The sequence below is a fragment of the Protobothrops mucrosquamatus genome, unplaced genomic scaffold, assembly GCF_001527695.2.
Source record: "Protobothrops mucrosquamatus isolate PMUCROS unplaced genomic scaffold, P.Mucros_1.0 scaffold1143, whole genome shotgun sequence".
Taxonomy (NCBI): Eukaryota; Metazoa; Chordata; class Lepidosauria; order Squamata; family Viperidae; genus Protobothrops; species Protobothrops mucrosquamatus.
The window spans coordinates 153,306-177,058 of record NW_015387359.1 but is presented as its reverse complement, the minus strand read 5'-3'; the positions used below and the strand labels follow the sequence as shown (position 1 = coordinate 177,058).

Sequence of the window (23,753 nt, the reverse complement as noted above, 5' to 3'; positions counted from 1 at the left end):
TGTTTAGGTGTGTGTCATGTATGTGTTTCACTTTGAGAGCGGGCAACTAAATTTCATTTTTGATGTGTGCCATTGTGCCCACAGTATAAAAATGACAATAAAGGTTATCTTATCTTATCTTATCTTATCTTATCTTATCTTATCTTATCTTATCTTATCTTATCTTATCTTATCTTATCTTATCTTATCTTATCTTATCAAGTTCAGTACAAGTTAGGTTTTTGAACAGGCTGACACAGACAGCCTGCTGCATGGCTTTCATTTGATCTATACTGCTGAGTTTCCTCAGGGAAAAGTCGCAGGAGAATGGATTTTCAGAATGAGACAGTCCTGGACACTGATGATTGCTGTAAGCAGATGAGACATTTTATCCTAAATGGCTCTTTCTAAATTTTTGGTTCTGAGACATGGAAAATACATATCTTCTCCTGCATGCTGACCAGAGAGCATAAATAAATGTTTTCTTTTATTTCTTCATGACCATATGGTAATAGTTTGAGATGTATTAATAATGTTTCTAAAACAGAATGAAAATGCTGCTGGGTAATAATGCCTTAATAAATTTAAGATAGTAGAATACCTACGTTTTAAAAATAAATTGACTATTACTTTCAATGCAAAAGAAAGCAGAGTTAAAAATTCCTGTTCTGATCTCCATTAGCCAACACACCTGATTATCCACCTCTCCAAACTGTCCTTTATCCTCAGTGTTGGTATCTGAATCCAGAGTTTGCTCGGTTTCTTCACTTCTCTCAGCCTCTTGAAAGGGAGTAGGTGTTATATCATTTCTATTATCTATCTCGTCAACGATGCACTTCTTAAAAAAATAAATCCTCATTAGATAAATCAATGTGGTCTGCTTTCATCATAAACAATACCTTTTCTTTCTGATTTAAAAGAGAAGTTAGTTATATTGTGTCAGTTTTAGTTCAAAGTTGCGAGGAAGAGTTAGAGGACATGCCTTTTGAGAATTAACAAAATTGTGTTAGTTGTTAGAGTTAACACAATTGTGATCTGAATTTTGAATCAGACCTGCTCACTCAAAAACCATGATACGATTATCTGCCAAATGGTTTTATCCTGGCATTTGTTTAGTTTCGATTCTTCAGTCATCTCAGCAACTGTTTCTCTTCCGTATGCAACCTTGATGGAAGGTGTGATGGAGAAATACACCCGTTATTTCAATGCATAATCTTCTAAATCCTAAATAGTAACCATGCATTTCTTATATCAACAATGCTTTCTGATTTGGTTAAAAAATAGATAGATAATTCAACTTTTTAACAGTCAACATTCAAATCTTCAATATTTGAAGGAAGAATACTCTCCCGCCCTAATAATTTATCCTTAAAAAACAGACTTAGATTTGCTGACAACAGGCTGAGGTGTTGTTGTCTATTCTTCCTTTGTGGAGAGGATTGTCTTAAATTCAGAGATAAATATACTGCTCAAAAAAATAAAGGGAACATTTTACCATGGAACTGAAGGGGTTTGCGTTCCCTTTATTTTTGTGAGCAGTATATATGATGTGCATGCAATTTGCACTGTCCTAGAAAACATTTAAAATCTGATTTGAACCACGAGGTGGCAGTGTCAGGTTACAAAGGACCTGAACTAGGAATCCTATTGGCTTCTTGGCTCCTCTCTAGGGAGTTCACTAAGGACTGTTTTTCTCTTGGGCATGTTAATGTGCATTTCTCCAGTCCATGACTTGGCAGAAGAGTGTGCTGATATAGAGTGTGCTGAGCCCCGTTGAGCAGCAATGCAAGGCTAGTATGTGTTGCTGTCCTTAACAGTTTTAATGAAGACAAATTAAGGAAAGCAATTGGTGAATTTTTCTGGCTTTGTTTCCTCTACCATTAAATACAATCTGCTAGTAGGAGACCATCTAGCAATTGCTCTCTCTAATGCAGTGGTTCTCAACCTTTTTAATGCCGCGACCCCAACCGGTCATAAGTCGAGGACTAAACCGGTCGTAAGTCGAGGACTAAATCGGTTGTAAGTCGAGGACTACCCAACTGGTCGTAAGTCGAGGACTTTCCCTACCCGGGAGCGCCGCGCATGCGTGGTTCCGCCCCCTGCACCGGCAAGGCGTAGCTGGCAAGCAGCAGAGACGGAGCAGGCCAACCACCAGCTGGCCCAGCTCAAGGGAGGTAAGGCACTTGCCGGAAAAGGGGAAAAAAATGGCGGACAGCCTTGCTTGGCGACCCCCGTGAAATGGTCGATCGACCCCAAATGGGGTCACGACCCATAGGTTGAGAACCGCTGATCTAATGCATTGGATGGATGGGTTGGGCAAATAAGGGCGAGTGCTTTGAGCAATGGGCTTAGTTGTTTAGTTGTTTAGTTGTCCAACAGTTTATAAATATGGAGGTGCTCCTCCAGTTTCATAATGTGCCCCTCCTTTCACATTTTCAACCAGGCTAGTTTTGGACATGAGTTTAGTGCTCTTTCAAAAGTAATTAGGCCTGTGTTGGAAGAAGTGACAGGCGTGGAGGTGGGTTCATGAGAAACATCAGGGTGCTCTTTCCCACTCACCCCACAACTTTTTCCCACGTCTGTGACTTGTCAGTTAGGCTAGGCGCAGACGAGGACTCTGGGAAGGAGGGGGGGGGGTCCAGACTGATAATGATTGTTGCAGGAACAAGTGCTGCAAAGGAAAGGCAGTGCTGGCAATGACCGATAAGGGAATAGGCAAAATGGGTTGCCTAATCCCTGGCCCCGTCAGGGAGCGAAGTTGGGGTTGCTTTCTGTGCCCTGGGAAAGAGCTGCAGCCAGACAAAAACGCTTCCCACCACCACGTCCCTCGTGCAATCATACATTCACTCACAACTGTACTCACAAGCATCCAAGCCTATGATAATGGAGCCACACTCTGATGTTTCAAGGGGAGGGGGCGATATCTAGTGGCAGCTTCACATGGCCCAGGCCCTTACCTTACCATGGCAAATGCTAAGACAGAGGGGTGTGTGTAGGAGGAAAAGTGATAACCAAATAGGGAAGTAGAGGCAACACCTGGAAACTGGTAGCTATTACAAGCAGGCAAGAGGATTCAATTGCCAGAATCACAAGCTACGTTGGGCAGCATATCCTGGTGAGGCTCTTGCCTGGAGCTTGGAACTTTGCTGGAAGCTCAGTAGCAACCAGAAAAGGAGCATCCACACTGAAACAGCCCCTCATCCCACCTACTGCAGGGCCTTTTGAAAAAAAATAATAACCGTTGTTTGCTACTTTATAGATGTTAAGATTTCATTTGAACTGAACATTAAAGAATTGAGTATTGAAGGACACAGAGCACAAAGGGCTGAGTAGCAGCAGCAGCAGCAGCTCCCAAGTCCTAAAAGGATAGAGTTGGCCCAGAACAGTAACCTGTTGTTGGGGAAAGTGTGTGGTGCAATAAAGCACTGTGTACAGATTTGCTATGCTGTGGTGTATCCAGTGCTTGGAAAGCAAAGAACCTTCACACAGCCCAAGAAATAATAACCAGAAAATGGCCATAAGAAGTCCTCCTAGCCAGAAGCATTAAACAACAACAACCCTGCAATGCATTTATTGGTGACAGAATCAGCTACACATAAGCTGCCAGAATGCAGTTTTCTCTCCTGTTTCGGACTATCTTCTGAGCACTACAAGACTAGAACTCCCGTCACTAAAGCTGTACGTAGGAAAATTCATATATGAAATCTAACAAGTATTATAAAAGCATTGGTAAGGCACTACATTGGTAGAGGCCAATGACAAAGTCAGATGTCCATTCTCCTCTATAGCCCTACTAAAAATGGGAATGGATGGTAGTGCCCAGTAATCAGAAGGGGGTTTCCTACACCAGCTTAAAAGGACCAAAAAAGCAGGGCAGATCCCAGCCTCTAGCTGCATGATCAACCACATCAGCAGTATTTGGTTCCCAGAGGTTTGCCACCATAACCTTGGCTTGCTCCTGTGACTGCAGTCTTTCTAGCTTTATCCCAACCAACATTAGGATGCTGCATACTCTCAGAAATCTAATAAAAGTTTAAATCTTCTCCATTGCTCTTAATAAGGTAAATAACTGGCACTCACCTGCTGAAGACTCGATAGGGCCATAATGGCCAAACACAGAGGAACCAGCCAAGTCTTCATGATGGCAGAAAGCCTACCAAAAAAATGACTCTCGTTTTTAATCCCAACCAAAAATGGAGGCCTCTCTCCTACTTCTCTGATCTTCTTCCTTGAAAAGTATCAAAACAGTTTCTTGCTGGAGGAATTCTGAAGAGCAGCCACTGGTTTTCTCCCCGTCTCAAATAACTCCTTGTTGTTCTTCTCTGGCTGTTGGCATGTTCCTCTCTCCCATTTTTCGCAATCTCTGATCATGTGATTAAGCCCAACTTAGTTTCACTCTCTCTGGGGGAATTCCAGTAGTCCAGCAGATCTCGCTGAAAAGAAACAATTAGAAAAATATGATGAAATAAAGAGATTTTTCAAACAAGGAGGGGAAACAGGAAGTTCTCTGATGGAAGAAAAACAAGAGAACAAGAAGCAACTTTCTTTGTGCAAACTTCTATAGATAATAGAATCAAACAGTTGTGACATATATTACCTTACCTTGAGAGAATGGCACAAGAGGGAGTGAAATTGGAGGACTATGATCAGTCCATTGGTTGGCTTTAAACAGAATCAGTTAAAAATTAAAGATGATTGATTCCCCTCTCAGTGAGGATTCCTGTAAATCAAGATGGTGGGGATAAAATAATGGGCCAGCCTGTAGAATATTCTATCATGCAGAAAAAAGAAAGATAACATTGGTAAACAATAGCAAGCTGTACCTGCAAACTGCTTATTATGTTCTCACAACTTATTTTAAAAAGATTGCTTAAATCAAGTAAATGTTTTTGCATAGTGTTAAGTTTGTTTTGAGAGGGCTCTGTGAACTCGGAAGATAATTTAGTAAATGACATTTTGTAGCTGTAAACGTGATCTGGAAATGCAACCTATAGGCTACAGATTTTTATATGGAAATAACTTCAATGAAGAGAAGTAACAACACGCTAAAAATCTCCACGTCTCATAATCATTCAACTGTGTATATCCAGTTTGCACTTTATGATCCTTGGTTGCAAACATGTAGCAAAATGCTATGATATATATGTGATTTATATTCCTATTCAATTATATGTATTAAATCTCTTCTTTGTAGCAAATCCAGCACCAGTTCCTCCTTTTCTTATTTCACTGCACAAGCGTGTTCACTTGTTCTTGATCTGAGTTTTCACGTAACTCCCTCTGTTGAATTTCTCAAGTTCCTCCAAAGTCTTAAAACCCCTTTATTCTACTAGCACTTAAAATATTCTTAATAGGTGCCAGCACCAATATTGTGCACAAAGTGTCAGAAATGATTTCTTTGGAAGTCTTGTGCCAAGAGAAGACAGAAAATAGTACTTTAAAATTGGAATGGCTAAGGAGTGGGTGAGGAAAGAGATGAAGATGAAAATTTAGGAGGACATTTCCTCTAGATATGGCTAGCAGGCTATGTTGGTGCATTCAAGAACATGTCATAAAGTGAATGGTTTGGTTTGGTTTTAGCATGTTGCGTAAACCCGGTCAATTATGGATTATTAGACAATAAATAATGGATACACGGGTGTGGCTTTTGTAAAATGTGAACTCAGCCAGAACATCCTTAAAAAGATTATAACTAGAACACTGTGTTTAGCATTTATTTAGATAGTTTTCAAGTATTACAACCAATACTCTTATGCTATCTTTATATCATGAAAGGGCCACTTTCTCAGCTGCATTAAACAAAATGGCTGTGATCCACAAAAGCTTATAAAAGTGAATATATCTGTCTTCACCGTGCCATAAGAAATATTTTTGTTTCTCCTGCAAAAGATTCTTGATTCTTCTGCGCACCAGGGCAACTCCTCCCCTAGACCGGCAGCACTCTTGAATGTCCTCATGAAGTTATGAACTTCTGGGAGTCTTCATCCATTAAGCCATTTAGCTTTAGAAGGTAACTGCTGCTGCTACTCTTGCATTTTACATCATCCTACGTTCATCCATAATCCATGGTTTACAAACTATAATAGGGGGAAGAAGATGTGCAGATCAGCTGAGCATAAGAGTGATACAGTTACCAGTGGACTATTGCATAGTTATATCTGAGGATAAAACTAGACCAGAGAATTATCCCATGGCTTCTAAAGGAAAAAACAATCACAGAATAACGGAGTTGGAAGGGACCCTGGAGGTCTTCTAGTCCAACCCCCTGCTCAAGCAGGAGAACCTATGCCACTTCAGATCCTATATCACTAATGTTAAGCTTCATTTGCATTCTCTAGAAATCGGCTATGGTGCTCATTTAGAGCAGGATAAATGGCCCTCCATTCTGTTCCTACTATGATCATTCATGGGAAAGACTGAAATTAGAATTTCAGCAACCGAGCAGTATGCAGATTTAAACAGATCTGCACACAATATTCCAGGTATGGTTGTACAATTTATTATTAACTGGAAAGTCATAAATGAATGAAGTTCCCAATTCTATGCTACTTTTCAATCTTCCATAAAAGGACTTTAAAAAAAGAAGACAGCAACCAACTGACAAGTTAAATTTTAAGGCCTGTAAAAGATATTAGTTAGAAAATTAGCAATTTTACATTTGGATTAAGTGTGAACTCAAATATAGATGTCAATATTTGCTTGGTTTTAAATGTTATTAGTGAAGTTATTTTCATCTTAAGAATTCATATATACATGGATGCATGGTTTGTTTCATATTAGCTAAGTATGTGGTATGAATCTAGAATTTCTGGTTTAACCCATGGTTTATGGTTTAGTATTTTGTGCTAATCCAGCCAGACACTTAGTTTAATGTAATTTATGATTCCAGCCTCAGGTTCTAAGACTCTATCTCATATTTTCTGTAATGAATAAATACAATTATCTCACCCTCCTTAGTAAGCCATTGGTATCCAATAGTCCAAAGGCCTCATTTGATTGTTTCTGCCTCCGAGTTATTTAATGAAACAATGAAGTCATTATTATTAATGAATATGTCAACAAGTTCTTCAAAATCATTTAAAAAAAATCCTTATTGCCTACTTGCCTTTCTTTTGTTCATACCTATGCTGTTTTTGTTATCTGCATTTGACCAAACTTCCATTTTGTGAAATGATCTTTGAGTGTTTCCATGTATCTAATAGTTTTCTTGACATTGCTCATTAAACATGCTGGTGATTTCCTAGACTTTCTTGATTTGCATTATACTTTCTTATTTCATATTATGTTGACATGCTTTTTTACTTCCTTTCTACCAATTTCCTCATTTTTGAATATTGCCTCTTTTGAAATGAAATGTGGCTAAAAGGTATTTCCATGGCAGTTTTCAACTCTTTCGTGGGCTTCTTTTTGTCACTTCTGTTCATTTTCATCTCTCACTAGGTCCTGCACATGACTTAGGGCAGGGGTCTTCAAACTTGGCCCTTTTATGACTTGTGGACTTCAAGTCCCAGAATTCCTCAGCCAGTGTGCCTGGCTGAGGAATTCTGGAAGTTGAAGTCCACAAGTCATAAAAGGGCCAAGTTTGAAGGCTCCTGTCTTAGGGTTAGCTTCCTTTTGGATGATTCCCTCATCTTATAAGGCAGTGTTCCTCAACCATGGTATCTTTAAAATATGTATGTAGACTTCAATTTCCAGAATTGCTAGGAGGGTATCCCTTGCATGTAGCCTTTTGACATGAATTGTTTTTGAAATAGCATGAAGATCTACAAATGCCTTTGCTTCTAAAACTTCATATCTTGGTTTAACTGCAGAAGCACCTTCTTTAGCAATTTTACACTTCAGTATGTTATTTTTTTTTCATCTCTGACCCTGCACCTGGTTCATTTCAGCAAAACCCACAAGGTATGTGCAGTATGCACATAGATTCAGGGATGCATGTTTTCATAAATCTCAAGAGTTATCTATAGTTTAATGTCAGTTTTTCTCCTTCTGATCATGACTGTGTTGAAATATACTGTTTCTTTTTCACAATTTCAAAATTTAACAAAACTGTGTATTATTTTATCACCATGAGTGGAAAAACAGGATCTAACTTCTCACAGCTTATGATTGGGATTTGTCTCTACCAAACCAGAGTCATTGTTTCCATTCAAAATCTTCTGCAAACATGGTGTCTCTGACTCACCTTCTGTTCTTACAAAAATATGTCAAACATGCAATCCACCCTTTGTCCATGTGTGATCTATGATGACATCTCAAACATTATGCAAGCTCTGAAAGAGATGTTTTAACTAGACTTGGCAGCCAGATTTCAGAAGGAAGAGGAGGAGGAGGATTTATATGGGGTGCAGAAAGTGTTTCCTTCTATATAAATAATTTGTTATTATTGAAAGTAGACCATTTCCCTTTGTCTTTCATAATTAAATAATTACCGTTATGAAGCAGGGTTGAAGCATTCTTTACTAACACTTACTTCTATGTAATATTACAGCTTCTGTTTCACTTTTCTCCCATCAAGAGATAATACTTTTTCTCTGGTGTGGTATCTGGACCTTTGGACATTGGTAGGTTATTAGGTGATTTGGTAGTGGCACTTATATTAGTAAACACTTCTACGCCAAAGCATTTAAAAATGCTGGTATTTCCCCTGAAGCTCTGCTTAGACCTTATCAGAAAATGTGCAAGATGCATATATGAAACCACTAGTGCTTTTAAGGATAAAGAAAGGAAGAAGGGAACAATAAATCAATACTATATGCATGTACATAACATGTACATATCTGAATTTTTTCTGCCTAAGGCAGGGAAGAACTGTGAAACTTGACAACTGGAATGATGAGAGAGAGAGAGAGAGAGAGAGAGAGAGAGAGAGAGAGAGAGAGAGAGAGAGAGAGAGAGAGAGAGAGAGAGAGAGAGNAGACCTGCAAGCAGAGCAAATAATATCCTTGAATTGTGAAAGGAATTGTGAAGAGTAGGAAGGGGCCATGCAGATCAAATCCAATCCAGTGAAGGAAATCAAATTAAAGCATTACAGTAGTTAGCTTCTGCCTGAATACGCACAGTGAAAGAGAGACCATCACTTTTCACAATACTGTACTTGCTTCCATTGTCAACTGATATCATTGTTAGCAAGCTTTCCTAAGAATCAGTAAGAAATTCCCTTTCATCATCATCATAATTTTAGCCATTGTCTAGACATCCTAGAATGTGAAGTGAAATGGGCCTTAGGAAATCTGAGCAACAACAAAGCTAGTGGAGGTGACAGTATTCCAGCTGAACTATTCAAAATTTTAAAAGATGATGCAGTAAAAGTGCTACACTCAATTTGCCAGCAAATCTGGAAAACTCAACAGTGGCCACAGGATTGGAAAAGGTCAGTTTACATTCCAATTCCAAAGAAAGGCAATGCCAAAGAATGTTCAAACTATCACACCATTACACTCATTTCACCTGCTAGTAAAGTTATGCTTAGAATCCTACAAGCTAGACTCCAGCAGTATGTGGATCGAGAACTACCAGAAGTAGAGGCAGGATTTCGAAGAGGCAGAGGAACTAGAGATCAAATTGCCAACATACGCTGGATCATGGAAAAAACTAGGGAGTTCCAGAAAAACATCTACTTCTGCTTCATTGACTATGCTAAAGCCTTTGATTGTGTGGATCACAACAAATTGTGGCAAGTTCTTAAAGAGATGGGAGTACCAGACCATCTTATTTGTCTCCTGAGAAACCTATATGTGGGTCAAGAAGCAACAGTGAGAACTGGACACGGAACCACTGATTGGTTCAAAATTGGGAAAGGAGTCCGGCAAGGCGGTATACTGTCGTCCTGCCTATTTAACTTATATGCAGAGCACATCATGAGAAAGGCAGGGCTAGATGAATCAAAAGTTGGAATTAAGATTTCCGGGAGAAATATCAACAACCTAAGATATGCAGATGATACCACTCTAATGGCAGAAAGTAAAGAGGAACTAAAGAGCCTCTTGATGCGGGTGAAGAAGGGGAATGCAAAGGAAACTCAAGCAAAGGCGTGAAACTCAACATTAAGAAAACCAAATCATGGCATCCGGCCCTCTCAATTCCTGGCAAACAGATGGGGAAGAAATGGAAGTAGTGACAGATTTTATTTTCCTGGGCTCCAAGACTGCCGCAGATGGGCATTGCAGCCAAGAAATTAAAAGACGCTTGCTCCTGGGGAGGAAAGCTATGGCAAATCTAGACAGCATACTAAAAAGCAGAGACATCACCCTGCCAACAAAAGTGCGTATAGTCAAGGCCATGGTTTTCCCAGTTGCAATGTATGGCTGTGAAAGTTGGACCATAAGAAAGGCTGAGCGACAAAGAATTGAGGCCTTTGAACTATGGTGCTGGAGAAGNCTGGAGGAACGTTGTCCATGGGGTTGCGATGGGTCGGACATGACTTCGCAATTAACAACAACAACAATCCACTGTAGGATGAAGGCCTTTTCCACATGTTTCCAACCAAAACTGTCCTGAGCTTTCTTTTGCCAATTGGGCCCGTAGTACTTGTTGATGTGGTCAATCAATCTTGTTTTAGGTCTCTTTTGTGGATGCTTTTTATCAAGTGGGATCCATGACTGCCTTAATCCATCTGCCATCAGTTCTTCTTGCCATGTGACCAGCCCATTTCTATTTCAATTCTTTTTCTCTCTTGATGATATAGTATACTTTCGTTTGTTCTCTAATCCATGTGCAGGTCTTTCTATCTTGTGATGCCGAGCATGTATCTTTCTATGGCTCTTTGCGCCACTCATAGCTTTTGTATTGATTGTGAGGTGAGCGTCCATGTTTCACTGGCATATGTTAGAGCACGTAGCACACACTGATGGAAAACTTTTCTCTTCAAGCCTAGGTGGTTGTTCTTGAAAATTATGCTTAGCTTGCCGAATGACTGCCAACCACATTTAATAAGCCATTCAATTTCCTTTATTGTATTACCTTCCATTGAGATCCGTTGGCCAAGGTATATATAGTGGTCTACTATGTCTAGTTCTTCTCAGATATTTTTTTTTCTTTCTTTGGTGAATTTCCCTTTATATAATTCCCTTTATGTAATTTAAACTGATAATCTCCTATTCTGCTCTCTGAGATAATAGAGAACAGAACTTGACCTTCTATACGACCATTTTCAATTGCTGGAGAGAACATATACATTTTCCAGCCAGGAATTACACTGAGCATTAGGCATACCATACTGTTTATTTTAACTAGTTAATGGAGACATACGCTTCTGGTGTAATGTTACTTCTAGTCTAGTGTAACCTTATTATTACTTTTTAATATTAGCAGTTTTTTGACTAATATGCTGTATGTATTATAAACTATAGAGTCCAATTGGAATGAGGAATGAAGAATAAAACAAAACATGCAATGCAATGTCTTATGCAGTTCTCAAGCTAATGAAAACTGCTTACCTGTGATCTATATCCACGGATAATATTTTTAACGACTTAAAATTGTTTACTCCAGAGTACATCTGCTTGCTTTCTCCATGCTGTGGCTACTATATCAGACTTGCAGAAATCCTAAAGTTCACTAGATGGTACCAACACATTAAGAGGGTTTTTTTTTAATCTCCTTGCTACCATTTAGTGATTATCTGGGACTTTGGTTTTGCAGCTCAGATATGCTAGCTGTAACCATTGGACATCCTCATATTTTAAACCACAATTCCTATCTTCTTCAGCCAGTTTGATGGAAAGCTGACATACGGATTCTGCTCCTGCTTCTACACAAAACCGTTCGAACAACGTTCTTCGAAGTAGTTTATGAAAACGAAACCTACACCGAGAAGGCAATGCATATGCAAGAACGGGAATTATTTTTTGACTCACTCACATCTCACTATTTACGATGCACCCTGAGGAGTAAAAAGAAAGGGAAAAAAGAAAGGGGCCCATTATCTTTTCCAGACGCGCTCCTCATAATAGCTCGGCACAGAAGAAACAGAGTTAGAAACTGCCTGGGACATAATCTCGCTAGGTTGTACTAGACTAGAGAATGTTTCTCGGGTCTTTCATTTTATTCCTTTGTTTAAGGTTTCATTGTGTTGCCTTCCGCTGCCGAGAAACTCTGAATACAGGGACTGTAGTAGCCGGGATTTTAATTGAATCTGGTGTTGCTAGGGAAAGGGGCAGAGTTGATCGCTGAGCGGAAAGACCGGCGTCCGACCAAGAGAGCGCAGCGCAGCGCAGAAGCAGCAGCAAGGGATCCTTTGGCGGAGGCGACCCTACTCCTCCTCTCCCTGCCTGGTGCGCGAGAGGGATCGGGGGGGGGGGCAGCGCATTCGTGATCGGATCGAAGGAAAATGGCGGCAGCCAGCCGGAGGGTGGCGAAGGTAAGCAGGTTTACGCGGAGGTCGGGAGACCCTTTTAGGGCTTCGAGGCATCTCGAGGAAGGCGGAAGGGGCGCGAAAGGAGAGGCGCGTTGTGCTTCAGAAAAGGTCGCAAGCGATTGAGGTTGCTAAGACGCGCCTCTTTGGAGGAGGAGGAGGAGACGAGGGGTCTCGAACCGGCACCTCTGGGGGGAGACCCTCCGGCATCTCCAGGAGGAAACAGTAAGAGATGCTTGCCAGGCAACCAGGCAGTTCCCGAGGCTTAACCGGGATGGGGTGGGCAGGCAGTTAGCAGACTCCGGCAAGCTGCCCCTTTGGCGGGGTTTACGGTGGGGTTTATTTTTAGAGAGTTTCGGCAGAAAATGTTTAGCTTCAGCCTTTAAATACTTAGTTTCAGTTTTGGCTTGGAGAGGATAGCTTTTAACGGGATGCTCTCCGATACGTGGCCTGGAGGAGCATCTGTCTGGAGTGTCCTCGCATGTTTTAATAATTTGGTGCCCAGGATGCCTCCTTTAAGAGCCGGAGAGGGATAATTTTGAGCCTACCGGCTGCGGGTAGCCCTATTTTGAAGGAAAAATGCTTGAAACCAAGGCCGCTAGGGGAAAATAGCTCTTCGATGCTTTCGGTTTCGTTTACTGTGGACTGGAAAGCTTTGCCGAGGGAGGAGGAAACAGAACCAAACTCAAAAGCTGCCTGGAGAATGTGAAGTGACCTGCGACTCAGAAAAAGCCATAAAGCGGATCTGTGCGCTACTAGATATAAGCCAATTGCGTTTTACAGTGACTTGAAAATGAAAAGAAGAGTCGCTCCGGATTCATTGGATTTCAACTCACATAATTCCATCTTAAATCCAGGATGAGAGCACTAGGTTGGGGGAAGGCTAGCATAGAAACATGCCAGCGTTGCTGGAAAATGTGTCCGGCTACTGTCAGCATTGGTTTTGGAACTATTTTGTTGTGTGTATTATTATTATTATTATATTATTATTATTATTATTATTATTATTATTATTATTATTATTATTATTATTATTATTATTATTATTATTATTATTATTATTATTATTATTATTATTATTATTATTATTATGGCTCATCGCACAGTCAGCCAGATGTTCAGACTGGATTTGGCATTTTGTCTACCTATTGAGTCCTTACCCAGGACCTGGGATAGGCAGATGTGGATGTTTGATGGTATTACAGATATCATCGCAAGATGGAAGCAGTTCCTAGGAACGCCGCCTTCTGCAATTGACTAATAGCGAATTTGTCAATGCCAATGGTGTTCAAGTGGTGCTCCAGTTGTTTTGGGATTGCACTCAAGGCGCCTATTACTATTGGTGCTACCTTTGCTTGCTTTTGCCACAGTCTTTCTATTTCTATTTGTAGGTCTTTGTATTTTGTTATCTTCTCCAGTTCTTTCTCGTCTATTCTGCTGTCTCCAGGCATTGCCATGTCCACTATCCAGACTTTTTTTGTCTTTCTTATTGACAATTGTTAAATCCGGGGTGTTTTGTTGCAGGTGCTTTTCTGTTTGAATTCTGAAGTCCCAGAGCAGTTTAATTTTATCATTTTCTATGACTTTCTCTATTTTATGATCTCACCAGTTTTTGCTTACAGGCAAATGATATTTCTTGCAGATCTTCCAATGCACCATTGTTGCTACTTTGTCATGCCGCTGCTTGTAGTCAGTCTGTGCAATCTTCTTGCAGCAGCTTACCAGGTGGTCCACTGTTTCTTCAGCTTCTTTGCATAGGTGGCACTTACTGTCTGTTGCTGTCTTCTCAATTATTATTATTATTATTATTATTATTATGATTATTATTATTATTATTATTACTACTACTACTACTACTATTACTACTATTAGTAATACTATTACTATTACTATTTTGTTCATTTTTGTCTTTTCAGGAACTTGATGCCATTAAGAAATCAGGGTTACAATGCTTCCGGGATATTCAAGCCGATGTGACCAATATTCTCCTTTGGAAAGGACTTCTATTGCCGGTGAGCTCAAGGGAGCTAAATAAGAACAATTGGGACTGAGAGCTTGCAGGAAATTGCAATGTACCTGTCAGAATAAACTAGCATGCTGATTTGAGTTGTCATGAAAACACCACTAAGTATCAGAGTCTTAGTGGAGTGGATTACATTTTCAACTTGGGGTACTAAAAGGCTTTACTTGTTCACCATTTGGGAAGGGGCTGACATCTTTAATTCTTTAGTTTGGTCTGCAAGGAAAACTGCATTCCCTAGCCTCCTGCTATGAATCATGCTTGTTCCTGTCCTTATACCCAGGATAAGCCTCCATACAATAAAGGAGCCTTCTGGATTGAGATAGAATTTCCATGTGAGTATCCACTCAAGCCTCCCACTGTAAGCTTCAAAACCCAGATCTACCACCCCAATGTGGATGAGGAGGGTAAACTCTGCCTGCCAATCATCAGCAAGACGGACTGGCAGCCTTATACAAAGATAGACCAAGGTATGACATGGGCTGGATGGATAGAACTGGGGCTGCTGGATGGCTTTTATTCAATTGCCATTTTGTGTATGTTTTTCTCTGCTTCAAGGAAGTGTCGCTTTTATTCTTTTCTGTAGTAATTCAGGCCTTGATCCATCTGCTAAATATGCCTGAATTACAAAGCCCGCTACGTCCAGACTTGGCCAAGGAGTTCGCGGAAGATCATGAGACATTCCTGTTACGGGCAGAAGATCACACCAGCAATTTCAGTGAGAAGCGGCCTTGCGAATGACCTGTTCTCCCCGACTGGAGTCCACCTTACATAATTGCCTATTTTATTTTTTTTAGCCCCACAAATCTTTGTGCATGATGAAAACTTGGATTTTTCTGACATTAAAGCCAGAACTATTCATTTGGGAAACATTCATACCCTTGAACAAACATAGATTCAAAGATGAGACACGGATTCGTTTTATTAAGTTAAAGGTCTGTGTCTGAATATGAATGAAAACTTGTGTTGCTTTCCCCATCCTGAAGCTAAAATCTATTTCCTGAAAGGGTAGTTCTGGCTTTAAACCCAGTACCTGGATTTCAATAAATTTCAAATCAAACTGAAGAGATGACACAGTTTTCTAAAACAGAACAATATTTTCCTCCAAAAGAGCAGAACAAATTAGGACATTTGCAAAGTTTCAGGAGTACATCAGAGAAGTAGAGTTAGAATTCCACAGAGAAAACTTAAAGTACTAAGTTTTCTATTTTCCAAATACAGAAAAACTGGGTTGATAAGAGGAGGGGAAAAGCTGAGAGATTTGCTGTGAAAGCAAAGAATGACTTATCAGGAATAGACCAATAGGAATGCTTCTGGAAAAAAGAATATGGCATTTGATGCTTTGCTATATGCCATTCTCTTGCTAGTATATTTACCTTGGATGAAGAAAATAAACACATTCTTAATTCTAATTTATTCTTCCTTATATGTTTCCATTTTCATAGTCACTCCTATAATACTTTAGGATTGTTTCCAAATATTTCCTTTTTGATTCAAAGTTTAATTGATTTAATGTATTGCAGTTTCTCTCTTTCTTTCTTAAGCTTTAGTAATTGCATAGGTCAGTCGTGGCGAACCTATGGCACGGGTGCCAGAGGCGGCACTCAGAGCCCTCTCTGTGGACACGCGTGCCGACGCCCCACTCCTAGGCCTTCAGCTGGGTTTTATAAAACCTTTTCGCTTTAGGCCTCCTGCAAAAAAAAAAGTTCAATCAATCAGTCAATTTCAACTTCTTGCGGGAAAAAAACTCTTGCAAAGTGGGAATTGATTGATTGAAGTTTTTAGTCCCACCCAGTCTGCTGTTACCACTGCAGCCACACCCACCTGGCACCCGACAATGCATAAGTGGGTTTTGGGTTACAGTTTGGGCACTCGGTCTCTAAAAGGTTCGCCATCACTGGCATAGGTTGTGTTGCTATTTAACTCCCCACCCCATCATCATGAAATTATACTTTGAGCTGATTTTCTGTTCTGTAATAAATGTAGACAATAATTTATTGCAAATAATGATACATTACTGCCATTACAGATTCTTGGTGTCTTATTGTTTTCTTTTCATTTGCTGTATGTGAATTTGATTCTAACACCTATGCAGAGTTCTAACAACTGTTAACAATGCATGTGGCTTCACAAACATATGTATTGTTAACAAAACGACATTGTGTAACTGATTGTATTGGTATGATATCAGTTTTGTATCGGTAGGCAAAGCTTGTAGGCAAAGCACATAAGTACCCCTAGAAAGCGAGAAAGGGACCATTATTTCAGGCATTATTTTTTGCCTGTCCGAAGTTTCTTCTTGCTACAATGAATCAAATATCCAGTATCTGCTAAGGAGCAGTTCTGTGAAGTATAACAGAATTTTGCTAATCTTGGTATGTCTAGTTTAATAAAAAGAAGGACTGAGGATGACATAATAGTGTTCCAATATTTGAGGGGCTACCACAAAGAAGAGGGGGTCAACCTATTCTCTAAAGCACCAGAAGGTGAGACAAGCAATGGATGGAAACTAATCAAGGAGAGAACCAACCTAGAACTAAGGATATATTTCCTGACAGAACAATTATCAGTGAAACGACTTGCCTCCAGAAGTTGTGGCTGCTCTAACACTGGAGGTTTTGGTCACCGCGATGTAAAAAAGATGTTGAGACTTTAGAAAGAGTACAGAGAAGAGCAACAAAGATGATTAGGGGACTGGAGGCTAAAACATATAAGGAACGGCTGCTGGAATTGGGTATGTCTAGTTTAATGAAGAGAAGGACGAGGGGGGACATGATAGCAGTGTTCCAATATCTCAGGGGCTGCCACAAAGAAGAGGGAGTCAAGCTATTTTCCAAAGCGCCTGGAGGCAGGACAAGAAGCAACAGGTGGAAACTAATCAAGGAGAGAAGCAACCTAGAACTAAGGAGAAACTTCCTGACAGTTAGAACAATTAACCAGTGGAACAACCTGCCTCCAGAAGTGGTGAATGCTCCAACACTGGAAATTTTTAAGAAGAGACTGGACAGCCATTTGTCCGAAATGGTATAGGGTTTCCTGCCTGAGCAGGGGGTTGGACTAGATGACCTTCAAGGTCCCTTCCAACTTTACTATTATTATTTTTATTAAGAAGAGGTTGGACAACCATTTATAGGGTTTCCTGCTTGAGCAGGGCAGGGGGTTGGATTAGAAGATCTCCAAGGGCCCAACTCTCATTCTGTTATTCTGGTGGAGGTGTTAAGAAAGTATCGATCAGATTTTGAGATACCTCAGTTGGGGTGGAGTGGCCATAGAAGACAGCTATTGTACATCTCTAGAGAGGGCTCTGGAGGGGGCAAAGCAAGTCTATTTTGATGCTTTCCCTCCTGCTCCAGTGCTTAAACATGGGCCAAAATACAAGCAGTGATTCTTGGTCAGTGCGGTGGGGTTGGGGGCCGCTGTTGTCTAGTTGAATCATTCTCATAAATCACAATGATGTACACCGACTCCGGTGTTCAGTATCTCCAAAGATAGTATTAGTTATTGATACTGCTAAGTATCTATTAAGAGTATTACAAAGGGGAAGTCAGAAGCAAAATATTCACCTACAGCAGTGGTGGCGAACCTATGGCACGGGTGCCAGAGGCAGCACTCAGAGCCCTCTCTGTGGGCACGCACACCATCGCCCCAGTCCTAGGCCTTCAGCTGGGTTTTATAAAATCTTTTTGCTTTAGGCCTCCGCCGTTGTGTGCAAAAAAAAGAAAAGGTTCAATCAATCAGTCAATTTCAACTTCTTGCAGGGAAAAAAAAGATCTTGCAAAGTTGGAATTGATTGATTGATCATTTTAGTCCCACCCAGTCTGCCATTACCACCGCAGCCACGCCCACCCAATTGACCACACCCAGCCAATGGGCCACACCCACCCGGCACCCGACGATGCATAAGTGGGTTTTGGGTTGCAATTTGGGCACTCGGTCTCTAAAAGGTTCGCCATCACTGACCTACAGTGTTTTCAATAGTGCTACTTTCTTGGCTTTTTGTGGTATCTTTAAATAACAAGTAGTGGAAACTCTGGCACTCGGGTGCAGAGATTCAAAAAGATCTCTCTAAAATCCTTTTCCTTATTACAGTGAGGGAAAAAATATTTGATCCCCTGCTGATTTTGTACATTTTTCCACTGACAAAGAAATGATCAGTCTATCATTTTAATGGTAAGTTTATTTTAACAGTGAGAGACAGAATAACAACAACAAAAATCCCCCCCCCCCCAAAAAAACGGATTTCAGGGGATCAAATAATTTTTTCCTTTACTGGTATCAAAATAAGAATAAAGCTGTACAGTTAGTGCTCAGTATATCAATGACGAAGAATTACCCATAAAAAAATCCAATATATTTAAAGGGTTAATTCTTCATCAGTAATATGCTGAGCACTATTTGTACAACTTTTTGTAACTTCCTTGTCTACTTACCGGTACTACATTTTTGCATCAATTCTTTTTTGTTCCTTTTCCTCTTTCACTTATTCCAACAAAAAAACAGTTTAAAAACTATCTCCAAAGATTATACTGCTTTTAGTTTTAGTTCAGCATATCTGACCTAGGAGAGAAAAAGCAGTGAATTGCCTCTCATTACTCAGAAAGCACAGCTCCTTTGGGCTTGAGCTGAATGGCTTCAGGCAGCACGAGTCTCACTGAGGCATGTGGTTGTTGAAGCTTCTTAGAGTAGGACTTTAGCAACAGAGCAGAGTAAACCACTAGATCAGGTGTCCTCAAACTTGGCCACTTTTAAGATTTGTGGACTTCAACTCCCAGAATTCCCCAGCCAGCCATGCTGGCTGGGGAATTCTGGAAGTTGAAGTCCACAAGTCTTAAAGTGGCCAAGTTTGAGGACCCCTGCACTAGATCTTGCTTTCCTAGGACTTTCCTACACTTGCTTTCTTTTCAAGCTCCCTCCTTTTTAAAGTTAAGTTTCTCCTCTGAATGTACTTGCATTGGCCACCAGGAAATAGGCCTAAAAAAGGAGTATGTATTTCTGCAAACTAAAATGCCAGCGTGTACACTTGTCTTTTGATTTCAATAAATAAGAAACAGTTTGCAGCCCTCCTTCCTCTTTAGTTCAGCCTTAAAGCCCTCCTCCTTCTCCTCTCCCCTTTCTAAATGTGGTGTGTTTATATTTAAAAGTGGGAAGAAGAGGCAAAGTGGGGTTTGTTTGTTTTTTTACTCCGAATTAGATCCTGTTTGCCATCTTGTAAAATGAGCTGTCTTCTGAACAATTTCAACTGGTTCTTCTCCCAAGCCCTTCCAGGCTGCCGAGAACAGAGCAAAATCACCCCATGTAAATCTCTGCCTCCAGAGAGGTTTTCATTGCCACACAACATTGAAAGCTTTGTCATTTGATGTTTGCCCAGCACTTTTCCTGTAAACCACAAAGGAGGGAATCCCCCTCTCCCTCCAGTCAGCTTGTTTATTCTTAGCCTCTTATCTGCACAGTGTGATTTCTTTGCTCAAAGTTCAATGGTTTGGTGAATAGCTGAATGCAGAGGAGCTTATTTCTTAGTAAACAAAACATAAGATTGGGTCACATATGCTGCACTGCTCAAACCATTCTAATATGCCTGGGCAGCTACTTCAAACAGAGAACATGTTTGCATTCTCCCTTGGAAACCACGCCGTAGGGCACCTGAGCTGCCATTGCTAAAACAGAATGCAGCATAAAAATATTGTGTGACAACCTTGACTTGGTACAGTTGTGCTTTAATAGTACCGGTGCCTGGTCAGGGAAAGAGTGATTGCAGCATGGGTTGCAGGAACACTTTTGCAACCCAAAAAGAGGATGCAGAGTTGCTGATGGTAACACTTCTTCTGAGTCTCGTACATATGGGGCAGACTCAGTTCTGCTCTGCTTGAAATGCTGGCATGGCATCAGTAAGCGTTCCTTTCCTGCTCTTTTCAGGTGGCAGAAGGGTGGTGCATAGCAGATTTTACTGCTAATGAGGGTTAAGTAGTAGTAGTTGGTTCCAGTGCCATGCTTGGAAAATTGCAGAATATATACATCCCATGTTGCATTCCCTCTGAAAAATTTAAAAAAAAAATCCAAATTTGAGGTCTCTTGGAGAAAACACAGAAGCCAAGCCTAGCTTCCCAACAACTGTTAAGATTTCTACAGGGTTTCTAAGCAGGTTTATAGGCCAGCCTACCTGACAATTGGGTACAGAAGAACCACGCCCCCTATGTTTCTTTGAAATCCTATAAGCTTTAATGTGGAAAAGATCCAGCTGTTGAATAAAGTCTTTTCGCAATCTAGACCCCTCCATGTGTATTGGACATCTTAATGCATGAAGTCTCATATCTACAGGGCAGTCAATGCCAGAATTGTTGTTAGTTGCGAAGTCATGTCCAACCCATCGCGACCCAATGGACAATGTTCCTCCAGGCCTTCCTGTCCTCTACCATCTTCTGGAGTCCATGCCAGAATACTATGCTGCTTTTTGCCTGGGACCATTCTTTCACAAGTAACTGTCTTTGTGTGCCATTTTTACTGCACCAACATGCACTAGACCTCTAAAATTCAGTTGGAAGTGGAAACAGCAACATTTATTTTATTTCTAGATATTCTGTTTATTTAAACAGAATATCTAGAAATAAAATGGTCTTGCAAGCCAAAATGGCTTATCTTCCCAGTAATAAGAATGTTAAGATCCCTACCATTAAGATGGACTTTTCTAGTGATGAAAACACTTTTAACATCTTTAAGCATTTCGTAATCATTCATGTATTGACCTTTGTTGTTTTTCTACTGACTAAAGTAGCAACATCATCAACAGACATTTCCATTTAATGGAAATACAATACTATAGTACTTGGTAGCTAATAAACTAACATGGCATGAAGATACAATACTATAGTACTTGGTAGCTAATAAACTAACATGGCATGAAGGAATACAATACTATAGTACTTGGTAGCTAATAAGATAACTAGTACTTGGTAGCTAATAAACTAACATGGCATGAAGGAATACAATACTATAGTACTTGGTAGCTAATAAACTAACATGGCATGAAGATACAATACTATAGTACTTGGTAGCTAATAAATTAACATGGCATGAAGGAATTTGAGATCACCGAAGGAAAATATACTATATCCCAATAAGAGCATCATTTCCAAATTCTTAGGGTAGGACAATAACATTGGTTATGCCAAAACAACAACAACCACATGATAAGATTTTGAAGGAATATGTTGAAGATTTTTAAGCTAAATATGAAACTTTAATTTTTTAACCTACTATCTAAGCACATGTAGGTGTTCTAAGCTTGATCTGGAAGATGGAATAATTTAAAAACAAAACTAAAGTTCTTCTTTTCCATGTGCTACAAATGAGCAAGATCTCAATTCTTCTATTGTCCACTCCTTTTGGTTTTATCTAGTTGCACTTAATGTGATTCTAGAATGTCAAGGAGATAGTCCCCTTTGAAGATGAGAATCACAGAAACCCTCTTACCTGTCCTACCAAGTTTTTATATAGCTTCCAATGAGCCTGAAGCCAAAGCCTGCTTTGCATTTCTATTTCTTCTTGGTCTTTACTAGTCCTTTCTCCACCAAGCTGCGATAAAGTTCCTGGATATAGGTGTAGATGCACTTATTATCAGGAACACTCATGTGCACCATGTCATCCACCTCCAGGAGTTGAGCACAGTCTGCATATTTCCTGGAAAAAAAGATGGACAAATGATCAACTCTGCTGCATACCTCAATGATTTGGCAAAGCAGCTTGAATATAGCCCTTCATCACCAGAATTAACAAGAATTAACAAGCCTTATTCTAGAGAATTGGACCAGGATGCAAAGATTTCCAAAATCACAGTGAAGTCCAAGAAGGTAGTTAATTTGAACCTCTTGCCTGTTTAAGTTGAATAGATTTCATTATAGCACAAGAGCAACACTTAAGACACCATAAATCACTGAAATTAACTATTTTGAAACTCTGGGTTACATATTACAAATGCAGAACCTACTCTTGCTTTTGATTATCTGACTATCATTTTCCTTTGTCCAATTATCTAGCAAGGGCTCCTGCTTCTTCAAGGCTGGCTATTCAAAGGCTTTAAATTCTTTCCTTCAGAGCTTAATGTTATCTTGAAGCTTGACATTTATTCAGCATCATCAGTACATTAATTGATTTAGCAATTTTTTAAGGGGTGTCCTCAAAGAAATTATTGTTGCTGCTTCGTTTGCGTCTGTTATGTTTTAAAAATGTGCTGCTTTCCTTCATACAGCAGATAATTACCGATTATTATTTATGATGGTTGTATGCTACCTCCAAGTTCAGAGGTACAATAGTGTGCATGTCAATACCACCACTGAAGGACAAGTGGGAGGTTGCTACTCAAGATTTATGTTTAACTATTGAAGAACACAGCTCTGGTCTAGATTAGACTTCAATCTGATCCAGAGGACACTTAGGTTGTTATGATAATGTGCTTGAAGGTGTGTTGATTTCTTGAAATTTCCTGTTTTATCATGCTTAACAGTTGAAGGTTGATCAGCTAAGACATAACTAATTTTTCCTTGTGAAACAGTCCCTACAGTGTTAAAGGAAGCAGTTGTCAAAAAACTCCTTAGCTAGCAAACCTCACTAATATGTCCGTTATAACTATTTCTTTTTGAAACAAGAGTTGCTAACAAATAAAAGATAATAACTCCAGGCTTTTAAAATTCTACAGATTGGTTTCAAGCTTAGCGTTGGGCTGATTTTTTTTTTTTTTAATCTCTGTTCTGATATTGCTAATTCTCATAGATGTTCTGTAGCTGGATGTTTCAATAATTCTGACTATAGTTATATTCTTGGTCCTGGCTATCTGAGAAGGAATATGGGTCAACCCAAAGAAGTTGGGAAACTAATAGCAGATAACTTTATGGATTGGAGAAATAAAAGTCAGTCTCTTTGTAAAACCCTGTATTCTTTTAAAATTCAGATTCTCAGCTTGATGGATCTGTGTGAATTTTAGCTGGCGATGTCTAACTGCTAGGTAGGAGCAAAAAAAAAAAAACATTTGTCATTGGCAGACACCCCTGAATACTGTAAAGATAACTAGGCCATTGTCATCTATGTTTATCTTACAGCAATAAGATTAGACTATTGCAGTCTGCTGCATGTAGGGTTGCCTAGGGAGATTTTTTCACAAACTTTAAAACTGATCCAAAATATTGCTGCTAAATATAGATAGGATTGGTGGTTTGGACTCCGACTGGGTGGCCCCGGGGGAGGTGACAGGAGCAGGTCTTGAGACCGTTATTTGGGAGGAGTTTGACTCTGTGACTCCCGATGACGTGGACAGCGTCCTGGGGAGACTGAGTGCAGCCACATGTTTGCTGGATCCGTGCCCCTCCTGGCTGGTGCTGGCGGCCCGGGAGGGTACACGAGCCTGGCTTC

The 23,753-nt window shown here is 40.1% G+C and overlaps 3 protein-coding genes across 5 annotated transcripts in view; 1 reads left to right on the top strand and 2 right to left on the bottom strand.

Moving 5' to 3' along the window:
• The window catches only part of SERPING1 (serpin family G member 1), a 16,639-nt gene extending 12,263 nt beyond the window's left edge, over window positions 1-4,376 (bottom strand). Inside the window, exons 1-2 of one of the 2 annotated variants that reach the window (XM_015820548.1) lie at window positions 4,060-4,376; window positions 671-817 (exon numbers count right to left, since the gene is read on the bottom strand). In XM_015820548.1, coding sequence (XP_015676034.1) covers window positions 671-817; window positions 4,060-4,119 — 207 coding nt within the window. In that variant the 5' untranslated portion in view covers window positions 4,120-4,376. The remainder of the gene's footprint in view (window positions 1-670; window positions 818-4,059) is intronic. The other variant, XM_015820549.1, reaches the window with a different exon arrangement.
• Window positions 4,377-12,271: 7,895 nt separating this feature from the next.
• LOC107291536 (ubiquitin-conjugating enzyme E2 L5) lies at window positions 12,272-15,763 on the top strand. 2 transcript variants are annotated; one of them, XM_015820547.2, is made up of 4 exons: window positions 12,272-12,340; window positions 14,251-14,346; window positions 14,638-14,824; window positions 14,941-15,763. In XM_015820547.2, the coding sequence occupies exons 1-4, from the start codon at window positions 12,311-12,313 to the stop codon at window positions 15,093-15,095; spliced, it is 468 nt and encodes a 155-aa protein (XP_015676033.1). In that variant the 5' UTR covers window positions 12,272-12,310; the 3' UTR covers window positions 15,096-15,763. The 2 variants fall into 2 exon arrangements, with proteins under 2 accessions (XP_015676033.1, XP_015676032.1); XM_015820546.2 differs by lacking the exon at window positions 12,272-12,340 and adding an exon at window positions 13,127-13,293.
• Window positions 15,764-19,626: 3,863 nt separating this feature from the next.
• LOC107291535 (smoothelin-like protein 1) overlaps window positions 19,627-23,753 on the bottom strand; it is a 26,094-nt gene continuing 21,967 nt past the window's right edge. The window contains 2 exon segments of the mRNA XM_015820545.1: window positions 19,627-20,385; window positions 21,822-22,028. Of these exon segments, the coding sequence (XP_015676031.1) occupies window positions 21,884-22,028 (145 nt within the window). The 3' untranslated portion in view covers window positions 19,627-20,385; window positions 21,822-21,883.

Bases quoted from the DNA above. Each gene is read 5' to 3' on its own strand.
- LOC107291536 (XM_015820546.2), top strand. From the start codon at position 13,231: ATGCCAGCGTTGCTGGAAAATGTGTCCGGCTACTGTCAGCATTGGTTT. The intron at 13,294-14,250 runs GTGTGTATTATT...TTGTCTTTTCAG, and splicing joins GGTTTTGGAACTATTTTGTT to GAACTTGATGCCATTAAGAA. The intron at 14,825-14,940 runs GTATGACATGGG...TCTTTTCTGTAG, and splicing joins TTATACAAAGATAGACCAAG to TAATTCAGGCCTTGATCCAT.